General features: G+C 40.2%; 1 protein-coding gene across 1 annotated transcript in view; it reads right to left on the bottom strand.

Moving 5' to 3' along the window:
• The window catches only part of svilb (supervillin b), an 86,770-nt gene that overhangs the window by 27,833 nt on the left and 41,220 nt on the right, over nt 1-17,717 (bottom strand). The window contains exons 17-24 of the mRNA XM_061979001.1: nt 16,288-16,420; nt 11,508-11,564; nt 8,851-8,928; nt 6,088-6,241; nt 3,124-3,219; nt 2,901-2,981; nt 2,657-2,837; nt 2,417-2,589 (exon numbers count right to left, since the gene is read on the bottom strand). Of these exons, the coding sequence (XP_061834985.1) occupies nt 2,417-2,589; nt 2,657-2,837; nt 2,901-2,981; nt 3,124-3,219; nt 6,088-6,241; nt 8,851-8,928; nt 11,508-11,564; nt 16,288-16,420 (953 nt within the window). The remainder of the gene's footprint in view (nt 1-2,416; nt 2,590-2,656; nt 2,838-2,900; nt 2,982-3,123; nt 3,220-6,087; nt 6,242-8,850; nt 8,929-11,507; nt 11,565-16,287; nt 16,421-17,717) is intronic.

Raw genomic sequence — 17,717 nt, 5'->3', positions numbered from 1 at the left:
GCTGTGTCTCGCCGTCAGCACTGCCACGCCCCTGTCTGATGGTGCTCTGTCCTCAGCACCATGGACAGAGGCGTTGACCTTCGCTCCTGCAGGCAGCGCTGGCCACATCTCCCTCCACACTAACCAACCAACCAAACAGTTTATTAACTAACCAGTGTACTATCTGTTGCCATGTGACAGCACATGTTTTTAAAGCTTTGTGTGTCAGCAAACATCCATTGTTGTGCCCCATGGCTACTTAACGTAGGCTACTAAATTAATGGACAACATGGTGGCCTCCAGACTAGCAATGTACTCTCAGGGAAGTCAGGATCTCAGGGGCGTCAGATGAAAATTAAACATCACAGCCCTACCTCAGGCCATCATCAAGGTCAGAAGTAAGTAGATTGTGTATTGACCCTGTGACCCTAGCTTTATCTCTGGCCAGACAGATTTGGAACTCGTTAACAGCTCAAAGGCCAAGAGGCAATTCTGGGACAAAGACGTTCACACAACTAAGAAGGTGGCTGCACTGGAGATATAAAGATGGGTGTTGGTCGCACACACAGAAGTAGAGATATAATTTGGCTAGATTCTCCTCACAGGTATACTGCAAAACCTGTTATGATGCTCGCTTGTTTAATAAAGTACTGTAGTCTTTGTTCAACGATCATCACTGGTGTCTTCCTTGATCCTTCACACACCCAAGCCACCCGTCAGCCCAGGAGAAGGTGGCAAGGTCAAAACACCAACTAACAAACTAACTAACTATTATATACAGCTGATGTTGATAGGAATTAAGAATGGAACTAGCCAACTCACTAACTATGGGGACAGAGTGGCTCAGCGGGTAGAGCGGCCATCCACTTCAGGGTTCCTGGTTCGATTGCAGCTTCCGCCATCCGAGTCACTGCCCGTTGTGTCCTTGGGCAGAACACTACGTCCACATTGCCCTTTGGGTTTTCCACACAGGGAAACTTTATTGACCGAGAAGCCAAATCACGATGTGCCAGATACGGTCCTCAGGCGCTACATGATGGCTGCCCACTGCTCGTCCTAAAAAAAACTGACTATTCTACCGCCAACGTCGATAAGAATGTAGAATGTTGAAAAAAAGAGGTACATGCACGTTTTTACAATTTACTTTAAACGGTGGTTCACTTCGCTTTACACCAGTGGTCTCAGACACGCGGCCCGTGGGCCAATTGAGTGTTAAACTTGTTTATACGGCCATCCTCAGTGTGACCTGTATGGCTGTTGACCAAGTATGTCTTGCAGTCACTTACGTGTGTCTGCAGAAGCCTCATAAAACATGTGACTGGGCCGGCACGCTGTTTGTATGGTGAAAAAGCGGACGCGACGACAGGTTGTCGAGGACGTTAAAGGCAGTGCTATCACGGTACGCCCTTAATACTGTTGTCCGGGTTAAAATCGGGACACATTCGGGAGAATGGTTGCCCCGGGAGATTGTCGGGAGGGGCACTGAAATTCGTGAGTCTCCCGGAAAAATCGGGAGGGTTGGCAAGTATGTTGCTAGGGCGGGATAGCCATTCAAAGAAGGCGAATTCATTAAAAAGTGCATGTTCGATTTTTTTAAGAAATATTTTCTTGCGGCCCAGCCTCACCCAGTTTCTGCATCCAGTGGCCCCCAGGTAAATTGAGTTTGAGACCCCTGCTTTACACCATACTGGTGGGGGGGTGGGGGGGAAGGGTGTATATATTTTCAAGTATTTCTTATATATATATATATAAATAATCCGTTCATGAATGAGTATATCCGTTCGGCCACCGTGTTCAATGGAGAAGTCTGATCTACAAAATGTGCAGGCAGCATACCCTTTCCCCTTCCAGCTGTCCTGGATGAACTGAAATTATTTTTTCCAATCATTTTGGAACTTGCAAGCGTACTTCTTCTTCTTCGTCGTCACCATGTCTCTTCTTCGTTCTTCTGCTTCGTCTCGGTTATGTTTTTGGACATTACTACTTGCCGTAGTTTTGAAGCAATGCATGATGGGAATCCGGATGTTGTGTGTCAGTGTATTAACGTGCCGGCTGGAATAAACACACGCTGAGGAATAGCTCCGTGCCTGCCTACTTTATGGGTTATAGATAAACCTATGGATAATGGAGACATATATAATAGTCTCCTTTTCAGGTGAGAGAGGACGCTAAAGGCAGTGCCTTTAAATCGGGAGAAATTCGGGAGAATGGTTGCCCCGGGAGATTTTCGGGAGGGCCACTGAAATTCGGGAGTCTCCCGGGAAAATCGGGAGGGTTGTATGCTTTACACTTGTGTGACAGTTATTCATGTTAATATTCAAACATTGCCTGTTCAGTTGATGTTTTGTGATGGTGGCGGTTTGAACCTGGAACTGATTATTTTAAGTACCCTTATTTTCTATGGGAAAACGAAAGCACTAATATTGGAATCACTCACCATTCTCGGCGGACATCCTCTTGCTCTCCAGCTGGCCCACGTTCAGCCTCTGCTCGGTGTACTCGTGCCTGATGTCCTCCCGGGCGGCCAGCATCTTCAGAGGGTTCCTGGAGGCCTGGACGTTCCTGGAGGGACGCACCGAGCGTTTGTGCTGCACCATGGCCGACGTGAGCCTGGTGGAGTTTAGAGACAAGTTAGGACAACACGTGGTGCAATGCGGCTGCTCTCCAAGGTGCTCACTTGGGACCCTGCTGAGAACCGAATATGGCGTCAAAGTCCTCGCTGAGCTCGATCCTGGTGGGGATGTGAGGGAAGTCGGCGACGTGGCGATAGAACTTGGTAAAGATCTCGTCATCGAGCTTCATCACTTCCTTCACCGCCTTCTCCGTGACTGTCAGGGTGGTCTCCTGCAGGTCTGCCACTAAGAAGAATGTGGTTTAATTGGAAGTTTAGTTAGTTGGTTTATATAAAGGATGAAGATTACCTTTGCTGTTCAGACGTCCCAGGAAGGTTTCCAATTTGTCAAGTTTCTTGTCTGACTCCATGTCGGCTCGAGCTTCAATTTCTATAGTAGAAACACATTACATTTTTCTTATATATTAGAGAAATCTTTTCATGTGAGGAATGCGGGGTCCACTCTTTGGTTATACACTTGAAAGTGTTTTTATAGACATTTAGGTGATTACTCGGATTAATTTATCAAGCACCTTCTTGAGGTTTGCCGATAACCGCCGTGCCGCTCTTGAGCTTGGTGGAGACTGGCGACAGGATGGGGCCGATGATCGAGGCGGACGCAGTGAGGCCTGTGGATGTGAGGGAGGACAAAGATAAGACACACTAAAAGTGTTATCTTGTAAAACAAACACAAACACTTGACCGCACTTCAGATAAAATATCACTAGTGTGGTAAACACTCAGAAAACCCTTGCCGTTTCAGTGTGATGGCGGTATTACAAACCCCGTTTCCATATGAGTTGGGAAATTGTGTTAGATGTAAATATAAACGGAATACAATGATTTGCAAATCATTTTCAACCCATATTCAGTTTAATATGCTACAAGACAACATATTTGATGTTCAAACTGATAAACATTTTTTTTTTTGCAAATAATCATTAACTTTAGAATTTGATGCCAGCAACACGTGACAAAGAAGTTGGGAAAGGTGGCAATAAATACTGATAAAGTTGAGGAATGCTCATCAAACACTTATTTGGAACATCCCACAGGTGAACAGGCAAATTGGGAACAGGTGGGTGCCATGATTGGGTATAAAAGTAGATTCCATGAAATGCTCAGTCATTCACAAACAAGGATGGGGCGAGGGTCACCACTTTGTCAACAAATGCGTGAGCAAATTGTTGAACAGTTTAAGAAAAACCTTTCTCAACCAGCTATTGCAAGGAATTTAGGGATTTCACCATCTACGGTCCTTAATATCATCAAAAGGTTCAGAGAATCTGGAGAAATCACTGCACGTAAGCAGCTAAGCCCGTGACCTTCGATCCCTCAGGCTGTACTGCATCAACAAGCGACATCAGTATGTAAAGGATATCACCACATGGGCTCAGGAACACTTCAGAAAACCACTGTCAGTAACTACAGTTGGTCGCTGTAAGTGCAAGTTAAAACTCTCCTATGCAAGGCGAAAACCGTTTATCAACAACACCCAGAAATGCCGTCGGCTTGGCTGGGCCTGAGCTCATCTAAGATGGACTGATACAAAGTGGAAAAGTGTTCTGTGGTCTGACGAGTCCACATTTCAAATTGTTTTTGGAAACTGTGGACGTTGTGTCCTCCGGACCAAAGAGGAAAAGAACCATCCGGATTGTTATAGGCGCAAAGTTGAAAAGCCAGCATCTGTGATGGTATGGGGGTGTATTAGTGCCCAAGACATGGGTAACTTACACATCTGTGAAGGCGCCATTAATGCTGAAAGGTACATACAGGTTTTGGAGCAACATATGTTGCCATCCAAGCAACGTTACCATGGACGCCCCTGCTCATTTCAGCAAGACAATGCCAAGCCATGTGTTACATCAACGTGGCTTCATAGTAAAAGAGTGCGGGTACTAGACTGGCCTGCCTGTAGTCCAGACCTGTCTCCCATTGAAAATGTGTGGCGCATTATGAAGCCTAAAATACCACAACGGAGACCTGTTGAACAACTTAAGCTGTACATCAAACAAGAATGGGAAATAATTCCACCTGAGAAGCTTAAAAAATGTGTCTCCTCAGCTCCCAAACGTTTACTGAGTGTTGTTAAAAGGAAAGGCCATGTAACACAGTGGTGAACATGCCCTTTCCCAACTACTTTGGCACGTGTTGCAGCCATGAAATTCTAAGTTAATTATTATTTGCAAAAAAAAAAAAAAGTTTATGAGTTTGAACATAAATATGTTGTCTTTGTAGTGCATTCAATTGAATATGGGTTGAAAATGATTTGCAAATCATTGTATTCCGTTTATATTTACATCTAACACAATTTCCCAACTCATATGGAAACGGGGTTTGTATATCAATATGAAACCAAGTATCTTTTGGAAAACTTTTTTTAATGGTCAACATTTAAAAATACAGCTAAGGCCAACAAGACACACACACACACACACACACACACACACACACACACACACACACACACACACACACACACACACACACACACACACACACACACACACACACACACACGACAAATACAATAAAACAAGACAATAATTGCCGTTAAAGGTGTCTGAAACAAACCTTTAACGAAGTGATCACTGAAAACTCATGCGTTATTCGACTCTGCTCCCTTGGACTGGTGTGAGCTGCATTATTTTCTTGTGGTCTTTTCCAGAAATCGTGCACTTTACCGCCCTTTTTGATAACCTATCGAGGAACTCTGAAGAAACGTTTATCCTCTCCACCATTCGAACGGTTCGTACAGCCGAAAACAACACAAGCATAGGGCATTTTTTCTTCAAAAAAAGGCTAAATGGCGCCTAGTACCCAAGAAGTATTCATTGGGCGGGACGTGAGCCGGATGTGATGTCAGGAACATCGCAGCAATACCTGGTTGCCAATCAGGATGCTTTATATGCTTTTTACCCCCATGTTGCATTGCATGTTTATCTCCTGTACCTTTAAGGTTTTCCTGCTCACCCGTGGTCTGTTCCTGCCGCCCACATGGTGCTCCCTGGTTTTTGTTATTAAATACATTTTTACCTGCACTGTCTGCTATCTCTGCATCCTGGGGTTACAGATTAACCCAACCGTGACAGAAAATAATCCATTTATAAATCCGAATCCAATTAGATGCTATAAACAAGGTATCACTGTATTTATTAGTCCCTCGTTGTCCCTGAATCTTCATCTTGAGATATTTTGGATAATAATATGCTTCCGTATACTCTATTTATTATATGCCTCCAACTACAACCCTTTTCTGTTCCCAGTGCACAAAGCAATGTCAATAAAGGCCTGCTTGGCGGAGTTTGCAGTGTAAGAGAATGGAACTGTGAACCTCACAAATGGACAAACACACTCCAAACTCCCATAGAAAGTGTTCTGAGGTTGAGCGCAAATTTTATACTTTATTCTTATTAATGATTCAAAGGGTTTTTTAAGACGACGCATGCAATTACCTTATATGATTCAAAGGGTTTATTATTTTGTTTGGTGCTGACCTTTCTTGACCATGCGTGCAGCCACGGTGTACTGGCCCGAGTCGTTGGCTGCTCCCTTCCCCTTCGTCTTCCAGGCATCTTCTCTGACAGAGATCGCCTGCTTCCTCTCCTCGATGGTCATCTGGGCCTCGTTTTCCTCTCCCACCTGGTGACTCTAAAAGGCACAAACCAGATTATTCACGTCAGCGGGTGTGCGTGGACATATGTGCAGGATGGCGCCAACTGTCAGCTTTAGGGGATTTGGTTGGAACGGTTTTAGGTTTATCTTCTGTTTGGATTTCCGGTAAAGCAAAGTGTCAAACTCAAGGCATGGGAGCCAGATCTCGTCATTTGATAGCCTAGAAATGTGCATACTTTCTTACTAAATATATTCATTGTTTCCATTTTGACATAAAAGTATATGTAATGACTGACATTGCATAGGTTTTAAATATTTAATATCTGCTAATGCACCAGATGTTTTATTAGGAGGGGCAATATTAGGCACTACATGATTCGATCCGATTTTGGTGTGACAATTCGGAATCGATTCTCAATTCAATACGATTCTTGATTCAAACCAATATAATAACTAATGAAACCTTTACAAAACAGGTTACCTCATTTTGGTTGCTGACGTTTGACGTATACAAGCAGAAAGTAAGCTAAAGGGTAAAAAGGTGTGTGGAAGTTGCGTCCTAGCGAGTGCCGCTGATCACACACTTTCACCGGAGTCTGCCGTTCAGAGTTGAACAAGGTTTATTAACCATCAATATATTTTGCTGTCTTGACTTTTCAGTCTGTCGTAGAATTCAATTATGGAGCGGATTAACCAAAGAAATCAAACAAAGCACCAATATGATTCAGTTTAAGAGACTGTTCAATCTACAAATGTTCACAAAGTACACAGAACAAGAATTATGATGAGCATCTTGAACCCTTTTTTTTTTTAATTGAGACAAATATTGTTTATGTATTTAATAATTATTTGGTTACTATGGTATATTATATATTTATTATTTATTTGTTCACTGTTCTGTTACAGAGAACAATGACATTGGATAAAATTGCTATGGTATGAAAAGGGGTAGGATTAAAGGCCTACTGAAACCCACTACTACCGACCACGCAGTCTGATAGTTTATATATCAATGATGAAATCTTAACATTGCAACACATGCCAATACGGCCGGGTTAGTTTACTAAAGTGCAATTTTAAATTTCGCGTGAAATATCCTGCTGAAAACGTCTCGGTATGATGACGCCGGCACGTGACGTCACGGATTGTAGAATACATTTTGGGACAGCATGGTGGCCAGCTATTAAGTCGTCTGTTTTCATCGCAAAATTCCACAGTATTCTGGACATCTGTGTTGGTGAATCTTTTGCAATTTGTTCAACGAACAATGGAGACAGCAAAGAAGAAAGCTGTAGGTGGGAAGCGGTCTATTGCGGGCGGCTGCAGCAACACAAACACAGCCGGTGTTTCATTGTTTACATTCCCGAAAGATGACAGTCAAGCTTTACCATTGGCCTGTGGAGAACTGGGACAACAGAGACTCTTACCAGGAGGACTTTGAGTTGGATACGCAGACACGGTACCGTGAGTACGCATGCAGCTGCGGCTTCCAAACATTTGATCGCTTGCCCGTACGTGCGTGCCGCTATGTGCATGTCACGTACGTAACTTTGGGGACTTTGGGGAAATATACTTGCTGTATGAACTTTGGGGAGGTGAACGGTACTTTGGGCTCTGGGATTGAGTGTGTTGTGCAGGTGTTTGAGTTGTATTGGAGGGTTATATGGACGGGAGGGGGGAGGTGTTTGTTATGCGGGATTAATTTGTGGCATATTAAATATAAGCCTGGTTGCGTTGTGGCTGATAGAGTATATATATGTCTTGTGTTTATTTACTGTTTTAGTCATTCCCAGCTGAATATCAGGTCCCACCCGCCTATCTGAATCGCTCCCACTGCCCTCTAGTCCTTCACTCTCACTTTCCTCATCCACGAATCTTTCATCCTCGCTCAAATTAATGGGGAAATAGTCGCTTTCTCGGTCTGGATTGCTCTCGCTGCTGGTGGCCATGACTGTAAACAATGTGCAGATGTGAGGAGCTCCACAACCTGTGACGTCACGCGCATATCCTCTGCTACTTCCGGTACAGGCAAGGCTTTTTTATCAGCGACCAAAAGTTGCTAACTTTATCGTCGATGTTCTCTACTAAATCCTTTCAGCAAAAATATGGCAATATCGCGAAATGATCAAGTATGACACATAGAATGGACCTGCTATCCCCGTTTAAATGTGAAAATCGCATTTCAGTAGGCCTTTAAATAAACTCTGCTTCTTCCTACTCCTTTTCGGACGTGCTGTAATGAAACAACTGGAATTGTGTGACGCATTACATTGTATCGTACGCATGTTTGAAATAAACTGAAACTGAACTCAACTGAGTGCATAGGCAATTGTGTAATAAATATGAGGCAAGTATGCAGACAAGCGGCCCTCTGAAGGCAGTCATAACTGTGACGTGGCCCTCGAAAACAAGTTTGACACCCCTGTTGTAAAGCAAAGTGCTATGTTGTTGCAGAGCAAATATGAGAGAACACCATGCCCCACTATGAGTTGAGGGTAAGTTGATGTGTGAGAGCAATCACTCATGCAGGAGCAGCGTCCAACCAAGCGGAAGATTTGACGCAGTCAAGCAAGGCCGGCAGACACCAATCTAATCTCTGCTTGTACACCGAGCCATGACAGGCGGGTCAAAGTGGGTGTCCTTACCTGGGCGTGGGGGTCAATGCACTGACACTTTTGGCCGAGGGAAAAAGGAGGAGAGAAAGTGGAGGAGAAGACAGGCTCCTGAGGATGGAGAGGTGGATGGATGAGTGGACCAAAGAGGCAGAAAAGGACAATGGTGGGATGCAAAACCGGAAACTAATATTGGTATTAAAGCACTTCCAATACTAAAGTACTATGTGTTCAAAATAATTAAAGAGCGTTGACGTGCATTTTGATAGTCTGGATTCATTACATGCATTTTAGCTTGGTGAATATTTAAAGGGTTGCCCTTTAAAAGTACGGAACACACGATAGGGCTTCCAGAACTACCTCAGCTGGCTGTTTAGTTATTAGTTTTAATAATGAAAAAGTACACAATGCTGATTTACGTTTTGTTTAAAAATAGTGACAACACATCACATTTAAGTGCTAATGGGAATAAAAACTACTAAATTATTTTTACTCGTTACCTATTGTATTGTTTTGTATTGTCAATAATATTAAAACATTAGATTTATAAGTGCCTCTAAACTCAAGGATAGTTTACATTAGATAAAGATAAAACAACTCCTATATTTGATTTTGTACCGGATTGTTTTATTTTGTGTTGTATTGTTTTATTTTGTTTAGTATTTTTTTTGTATTGTGTTGTATAGCTTTATTTTGTACTAAATTATTTGTATTGTATTGTATTGTACTGTTTAATTTGTATTTTTCTGTATTGTATTGTATATTATACTGTATTGTATCCTATTTTATTATTTTGTAATGTCAAAAATAATATTAAAACATTAGATTTATAAGCGCCTCTAAACTCAAGGATAGTTTACATTAGATAAAGATAAAACAAGTCCTTTATTATATTGTTTTATTTTGTATTGTATAGTATTATTTTGTATTGTTGTTGTTTTATTTTGGATTGTTTTGTATTGTTTTATTATGTACTGTATTGTATTGTTTTAGTTTATACAGTGTTTTATGAATTGTATCGTATTGTTTTATTTTACATTGTACTTGATTGTTTAATGTTGTATTGTTTTGTAATGTTTAATTTTGTATTGTATTGTTTTATTTTGTATTGTATATTATATTTGATTTTGTACCGGATTGTTTTATTTTGTGTTGTATTGTTTTATTTTGTTTAGTATTTTTTTTGTATTGTGTTGTATAGCTTTATTTTGTACTAAATTCTTTGTATTGTATTGTACTGTTTAATTTGTATTTTTCTGTATTGTATTTTGTATTATACTGTATTGTATCCTAATTTATTATTTTGTAATGTCAAAAATAATATCAAAACATTAGATTGATAAGCGCCTCTAAACTCAAGGATAGTTTACATTAGATAAAGATAAAACTCCTTTATTATATTGTTTTATTTTGTATTGTATAGTATTATTTTGTATTGTTGTTTTATTTTGGGTTGTTTTATTATGTACTGTATTGTATTGTTTTAGTTTATACAGTGTTTTATGAATTGTATCGTATTGTTTTATTTTACATTGTACTTGATTGTTTAATGTTGTATTGTTTTGTAATGTTTAATTTTGCATTGTATTGTTTTATTTTGTATTGTATATTATATTTGATTTTGTACCGGATTGTTTTATTTTGTGTTGTATTGTTTTATTTGTGTATAGTATTTTTTTGGTATTGTGTTGTATAGGTTTGTTTCGTACACATTTTTTTGTATTATATTGTACTGTTTAATTTGTATTGTTCTGTTGTATTTTGTATTGTATCCTATTTTATTATTTTGTATTGTACTGTATTGTTTTTTGTTGTTGTACTGTATTGTTTCATTTTGTACTGTATTATTGAATTTTGTGTTGTATTACTTAATTTTTTAAGATTTTTAAACATGTTGTATTGTATTGTTACATTTTTAATTATATTATTTTGTTTTGTATTGTGTAATAATAATAATAATAATAATACATTTAATTTATAAGCACCTTTCAAAAAACCCAAAGCCAATTTAGAATATACAGATAAAATAATTGAAATTAATTATTTTATTTTGTATTTTTTTATATTTTTCAGTTTCATTTTGTTTTGTATTGGATTCTTTTAAATTTTGCATTGGATTATATTGCTTTACTTTGTATTGAATTGTATTGTTTTATTTTGTATTATAATGCATATTTTGCAGTGTAATATTTTTGTTTATTATATTTTTGAAAATGTATTTTATTATACATTTATGAATACATTTGTACAAAATGAAAGAGAGACAATTTGTTGTCCATGTTGAGTCAACAAGTCCTGTTACAGATGTTATAAATAAAAGTGTGCATTGGTATTATCCTTGTAAAAGCAGGTTATTTTTACTGGTTTTGCATTGGAGGTCATTTGATTGTGTACCTAATGAAGTGTCTGGTGAAGGTGATTCATTTTCATGTATTTTCTGTCATTGCAATGACATTTTTCTGCACCAAAACAACGTTGTTAAAAAATGTTAATGTCTCATTAGACCAGTTGAGCAAATTAAAAGCTGAGAAAAGGTTGCCGTGTTGGCTTCATTCCAAAAGCCATGCAAGCGCAGTTGAAAGACTGAGGCGGCGCTTCATTCAGCCTCCCGGCACTCAAACATGATTGGACGAGGCAGCTCCCCAAACTAGGAGGCGATTGGCTGGGACGTGAGGCCTGATGGCGCTTACCCACAGCTGCTCTGACACAGCCACAGATGAATAGTCGGGGACGACCACCGCTTCCTCCTGGGAGGGGACACAAGGGGTGGTAAGAGGGTGAGGAGGTGGGGTTTGAGGGTGGATGAGACCCGGGTGATGGGTTTCATCGCCATCTAACACATTTAAAGTGGCAGCGTTCCCTGCAGAATGCTCATGTAGATGAAAATGTGCACATCACAGAGAGTTTAATAGACAATTCATTCATCCATCCATTTTTCACCGCTAGTCGTTCTTGGGGTGGCGGGGGGTGCTGGAGCCTATCCCAGTTGCACTCGGGCGGAAGGCGGGGTACACACTGGACAAGTCGCCATCTCATCGCAGGGCCAACACAGATAGACAACATTCACACTCACATTCACACACTAGGGCCAATTTAGTGTTGCCAATGAACCTATCCCCAGGTGCATGTCTTTGGAGGAATGGAGGAAACCAGAGTACTTGGAGGGCAAACTCCACGCAGAAAGATCGAACCCAGGACATTCTTATTGTGAGGCACACGCACTAACCCCTATTCCACTGTGCTGCCCTGGACAATTAAAATATGTCCTATTAAGTCAAATCTACTTTTTAATAATGTTCTGTCCATTAAACTTTATGAGCACCAGACTTAATAAAAATTAGAGATGTCTGATAATATCGGACTGCCGATATTATCGGCCGATAAAGGCTTTAAAATGTAATATCGGAAATTATCGGTATCGGTTTTAAAAAAGTACAATTTATGACTAAAACGCCACTGTACGGAGTGGTACACGGACGTAGGGAGAAGTACAGAGCGCCAATAAACCTTAAAGGCCCTGCCTTTGTGTGCCGGCCCAGTCACATAATATCCGCGGCTTTTCACACACACAAGTGAATGCAAAGCATTTTTGGTCAACAGCCATACAGGTCACACTGAGGGTGGCCGTATAAACAACTTTAACAATGTTACAAATATGCGCCACACTGTGAACCCACACCAAACAAGAATGACAAACACATTTCGGGAGAACATCCGCACCGTAACACAACAGAACAAATACCCAGAACCCCTTGCAGCACCAACTCTTCCTGGACACTACAATATACACCCCTGCTACCCTCAACCCCCCCCCCCCCCCTCCCCACCTCAACCCCGCCCACCTCAACCTCCTCATGCTCTCTCAGAGAGAGCATGTCCCAAATTCCAAGCTGCTGTTTTGAGGCATGTTAAAAAAAAATAATGCACTTTGTGACTTCAATAATAAATATGGCAGTGTCATGTTGGCATTTTTTTCCATAACTTGAGTTGATTTATTTTGGAAAACCTTGTTACATTGTTTAATGCATCCAGCGGGGCATCACAACAAAATTAGGCATAATAATGTGTTAATTCCACGATTGTATATATCGGTATCGGTTGATATCGAAATCGGTAATTAAGAGTTGGACAATATCGGAATATCGGATATCGGCAAAAAAGCCATTATCGGACATCTCTAATAAAAATATATTATCTCCCTTTCTCTTTGCCACTAGCTGAACCTGGCTACATGCATCTGGCTAGGAAACAAACAAAAACCAAAAAACAGGCTTTGCTACACATCTTAAAAAGCAACCTGGAGCTTATTATCGGTCAGTCACTAAAAAGATAGGAGTTGTAAGTAAGTAAGTAAGTACATTTTATTTATAAAGCGCTTTTCACAGATAAAATCACAAAGCTCTGTACAAAACATAGGTGAAGTAGAACAACAATTCAATGAAAACAACAGGGGCAACATCATAAAAAGGATACAAAGTGGATTAAAAATGATAGTTAAAAGGTGCATGAACTAAAAGATTTACTAAAAAGAGAAGTTTTCAAATGTTTCTTAATAGTTTCAAAACAGTCAAGATCACGGAGGGACTGGTGCAAATTGTTCCAGAGTCTGGGAGCTATAGCCTGGAATGCCAGGACTCCACGGGTTTTAAAACAAGTTTTTGGGATCTTTAGAACAGTGTTTTTCAACCTTTTTTGAACTAAGGCACATTTTTTGCGTTGAAAATATCCGGAGGCACACCACTAGCAGAAATCATAAAAAAAACGAAACTCAGTTGACAGTAAAAAGTCGTTGTCGCAATTGTTGGATATGACTTTAAACCATAACCAACTACGAATCAATACAGCTCTAGTTTCAAAGTAAGTCTACTGTCACATCACACCATTTTTGCTGTTTTCCTGTGTAGTGTTTTGGTTTTTGTCTTGCGCTCCTATTTTGGTGGCTTTTTCTCTTTTTTTGGTATTTTCCTGTCGCAGTTTCATGTCTTCCTTTGAGCGATATTTCCCCGCATCTACTTTGTTTTAGCAATCAAGGACATTTCAGTTGTTTTTATCCTTCTTTGTGGGGACATTGTTGACTGTCATGTCATGTTCGGATGTACGTTGTGGACGCCGTCTTTCCTCCACAGTAAGTCTTTGCTGTCGTCCAGCATTCTGTTTTAGTTTACTTTGTAGCCAGTTCAGTTTTAGTTTCGTTCTGCATAGCCTTCCCTAAGCTTCAATGCCTTTTCTTAGGGGCACTCACCTTTTGTTTATTTTTGGTTTAAGCATTAGATACCTTTTTACCTGCACGCTGCCTCCCGCTGTTTCCGACATCTACAAAGCAATTAGCTACCTGCTGCCACCTACTGATATGGAAGAGTATTACACGGTTAATCTGCCGAGCTTTAGACAGCACCGACACTCAACAACAACACATCATTTGCAGACTATAATTACTGGTTTGCAAAAAATATTTTTAACCCAAATAGGTGAATTTAGATCATCTCCCACGGCACACCAGACTGTATCTCACGGCACACTAGTGTGGCACAGTGGTTGACAAACACAGCTTTAGAAGACCCTGGCCTGAAGACCGGAGGCTGCGCCCTGAGGAGTAGGGGCATAGCAAGTTAGCGATGTACTGAGGGCACGGAATGTCAGGACTAAAATCTTAAACTCAATGCGGAATTTAACTGGAAGCCAATGAAGACTGAATAGAACGGGGGTGATATGGGCTGTTCTGGGTGCACCGGTCTTAAGTCTGGCAGCAGCATTTTGTACCATCTGAAGTCTATTTAGCATTGACTTGTTGAAGAGAGTGAAAAGAGAATTGCAATAGTCAATGCGAGACGTAATGAACGTGTGAATGATCATTTCGAGATCAAATATTGACAACAAATTTCTCACTTTAGAAATTTTTCTGAGGTGATTAAAAACGGTTTTTGGTCAGTTGACGACAGTGACCCTCCAAAGACATTGACGGATCCAACACCACTCCAAGGTTTCTGAGGCTGCTTTTAACAGATGCACCCAGAACACCAAGGAAGTTCTTGATCAGGGGGATCTTTTTAATCGGGGGTGTCATGTTCTGTGGTCTGGATTGTGTTTTGTTATTTTCTGCTAGTTTTGGACTCCATAGATCCTGTTTTTGCGTGCCCTTGTTTGGTCACCATGGCAACTCATTAGTTTCACCTGCCTCATTTGTTTGGACTCACGCACCTGTTTTAATCAAAGAGACTATTTAAGCCTTTGGTTGCCAGTTAGCCTGCCTGGCGACATTGACATTGTTCATGCTCTGTTGATGTTCATTTCTTGCTCTGTGCTGATAGTTTCATGCTGATATTCTGTATCATGCTCTGTTTATACTAGTGATGGGTCCGGCAACACCGATGCGTCGGCGCATGCGTCGAGCTCATAGAGCAAAACCCTGTGTCGATGCGCCTACCGCTTTTAGAAAGTCACATGACCGATCATGAGCTGTTTCGGTCACGTGACCGATACGCGAACTGTGTCGCACTGACGCCTCCTCTGTGCCCTGTGAGCGGGTCTTTTCTACAGCCGGCGAAATAATAACTAAGAAGAGAAATCGTCTAAAATTTAATACGTTGGAAAAACTGTTTTTTTTAAATAAAAATGTGCAAAAAAATAAATACAAAAATTCCCAGTCCACAAGCATCCTCATTCACAACACGTTCTCTTAGATTTCCATGTTATGATACATGTTCACATTATTTATTGACTGTATCTAAAAAAGATAGAAATATATTTTTATTTAAATAAAGATATGAAATAATCCTAAATGAAATACAATGACTTGGTTTATATTATTGTATATACTAGGTCATAAAATCAGTGTCAGTTGAGTCGGTCCATAGGTTGCCTGTAGGGATTTTTAATGTCAGCATATTTAGTGTCAGTTTTTAGTGACACAGTATCGACACAGTATCAATAGTTTTGCAATGTGTCGAAACGCTTCATAACGCCTCATCAACCCATCACTAGTTTATACCATAGTTTATGCTGCTCGTCTCACACCACAGTAAGTGTTTTTTGTTTCATGTCCATAGTCTGCCTAAGTGTTAGTTTTTGTATCCTGCGCTAAGTTTTGTCTTCGCCTTGTGCGCCTTTTTGTTTTCACCTTTTTATAGTCATCATTAAAGATGTTCCTACCTTCTACCGATGTCCGATATAGTCCGTTTGCATCACGGGAAAACAATCCTCGCAGTAAGCTGCGTAGTAATCCACGTCTTGACAGGGGGCAATTATCAGAGTTTCTGTTTTGTTTTGAATTTATCTGGAGGAAATTTGAGGACAACCTCAAGTTTGGATCATTTAGTTTTTCTTCAGTGAATACACGAACCTAGCATGAAGTTGCTGTTAACATGTGAGTGTACTGTTAGCATGTAGCTCACATAGAGTCGCTAATGTCCCACCATGTGATATATGGTGGTTGGACATTGCTGTATGATGAATATCATACAGGAAATATACCTTCTTCTGGTGGGTCTGCTCCGCCTCCCATCGCTGAGTCTGCAGTTCGGTGGTCGACACTTTCACCGCTTCCTTTTTCTTGTTGATCCTATTCTTCCAGTCCTCCTCGCCGCTCTTCTTCAGCAGTGCCACTCTGACGGGAGAAAAATGTTGGTTTTTGTATACTAAATATAGGAGTGAACTCGATTCAGACTGCATGTGAGGGCAAAGACAATAAAGTTCAGACCGTGCTAACATTAGCTTAGCTAGCTAGCCATTCCCATTGGACCACAATGGAAACAAGCCTTTTGGCTTTTTGTGCCGCCCATTTGCCTTTTTAAAGCATTACATGGATTCAATTCTTGAAGATGTCAATAAACTTCTCAATCAATCAATCAATCAATCAATCAATCAATCAATCAAAAACGCCGGTATCTGTTGTTATGAAAAGGTGTTATTGTTTTACATTTGTCATTGTCAATTAGATTTAAAAATCCAAACAAATTGAATAACTACTGTACTTTTCGGACTATAAGTCGCAGTTTTTTTCATAGTTTGGCCGGGGGTGCGACTTATACTCAGAAGCGACTTATGATTGTCATGTCATGATTGTATCTGCACCTCAAAATCGGTTATGTACCGTATTTTTCGGAGTATAAGTCGCTCCGGAGTATAAGTCGCACTGGCCGAAAATGCATAATAAAGAAGGAAAAAAACATATATAAGTCGCACTGGAGTATAAGTCGCAATTTTTGGGGAAATTTATTTGATAAAACCCAACACCAAAAATAGACATTTGAAAGGCAATTTAAAATAAATAAAGAATAGTGAACAACAGGCTGAATAAGTGTACGTTATATGAGGCATAAATAACCAACTGAGAACGTGCCTGGTATGTTAACGTAACATATTATGGTAAGAGTCATTCAAATAACTATAACATATAGAACATGCTATACGTTTACCAAACAATCTGTCACTCCTAATCGCTAAATCCCATGAAATCTTATACGTCTAGTCTCTTACGTGAATGAGCTACATAATATTATTTGATATTTTACGGTAATGTGTTAATAATTTCACACATAAGTCGCGCCTGAGTATAAGTCGCACCCCCGGCAAAGCTATGAAAAAAACTGCGACTTATAGTCGGAAAAATACGGGTAATTAAGAGTTATTTTTGATGCCGAAAAAACCCCAAACTAGCAAACTTTTCCGCCGCAATTCAATCAAACGCAGTACATCGAGCTTACATAACATTTCCATCAAAGTAGCGCACCACAGAGGAAAGTAACTTTGTCTAAGGAAATGTGCTATTACATCCTTAACAGTGACAAAGCAGGAAGGGGCTAAGAATAAATGCATGTTGTGAACTGAACTCAAAGGCCGGTGTGGTGTCTTAGTTGAATAGCCCCGCTGCAAAAGCAGTTTTTTTTTAACGGTTATTTTAT

This window comes from Nerophis lumbriciformis, linkage group LG19 (genome assembly GCF_033978685.3).
Source record: "Nerophis lumbriciformis linkage group LG19, RoL_Nlum_v2.1, whole genome shotgun sequence".
In the NCBI taxonomy this organism is placed as follows: Eukaryota; Metazoa; Chordata; class Actinopteri; order Syngnathiformes; family Syngnathidae; genus Nerophis; species Nerophis lumbriciformis.
This window is presented reverse-complemented; position numbering and strand designations above follow the sequence as displayed.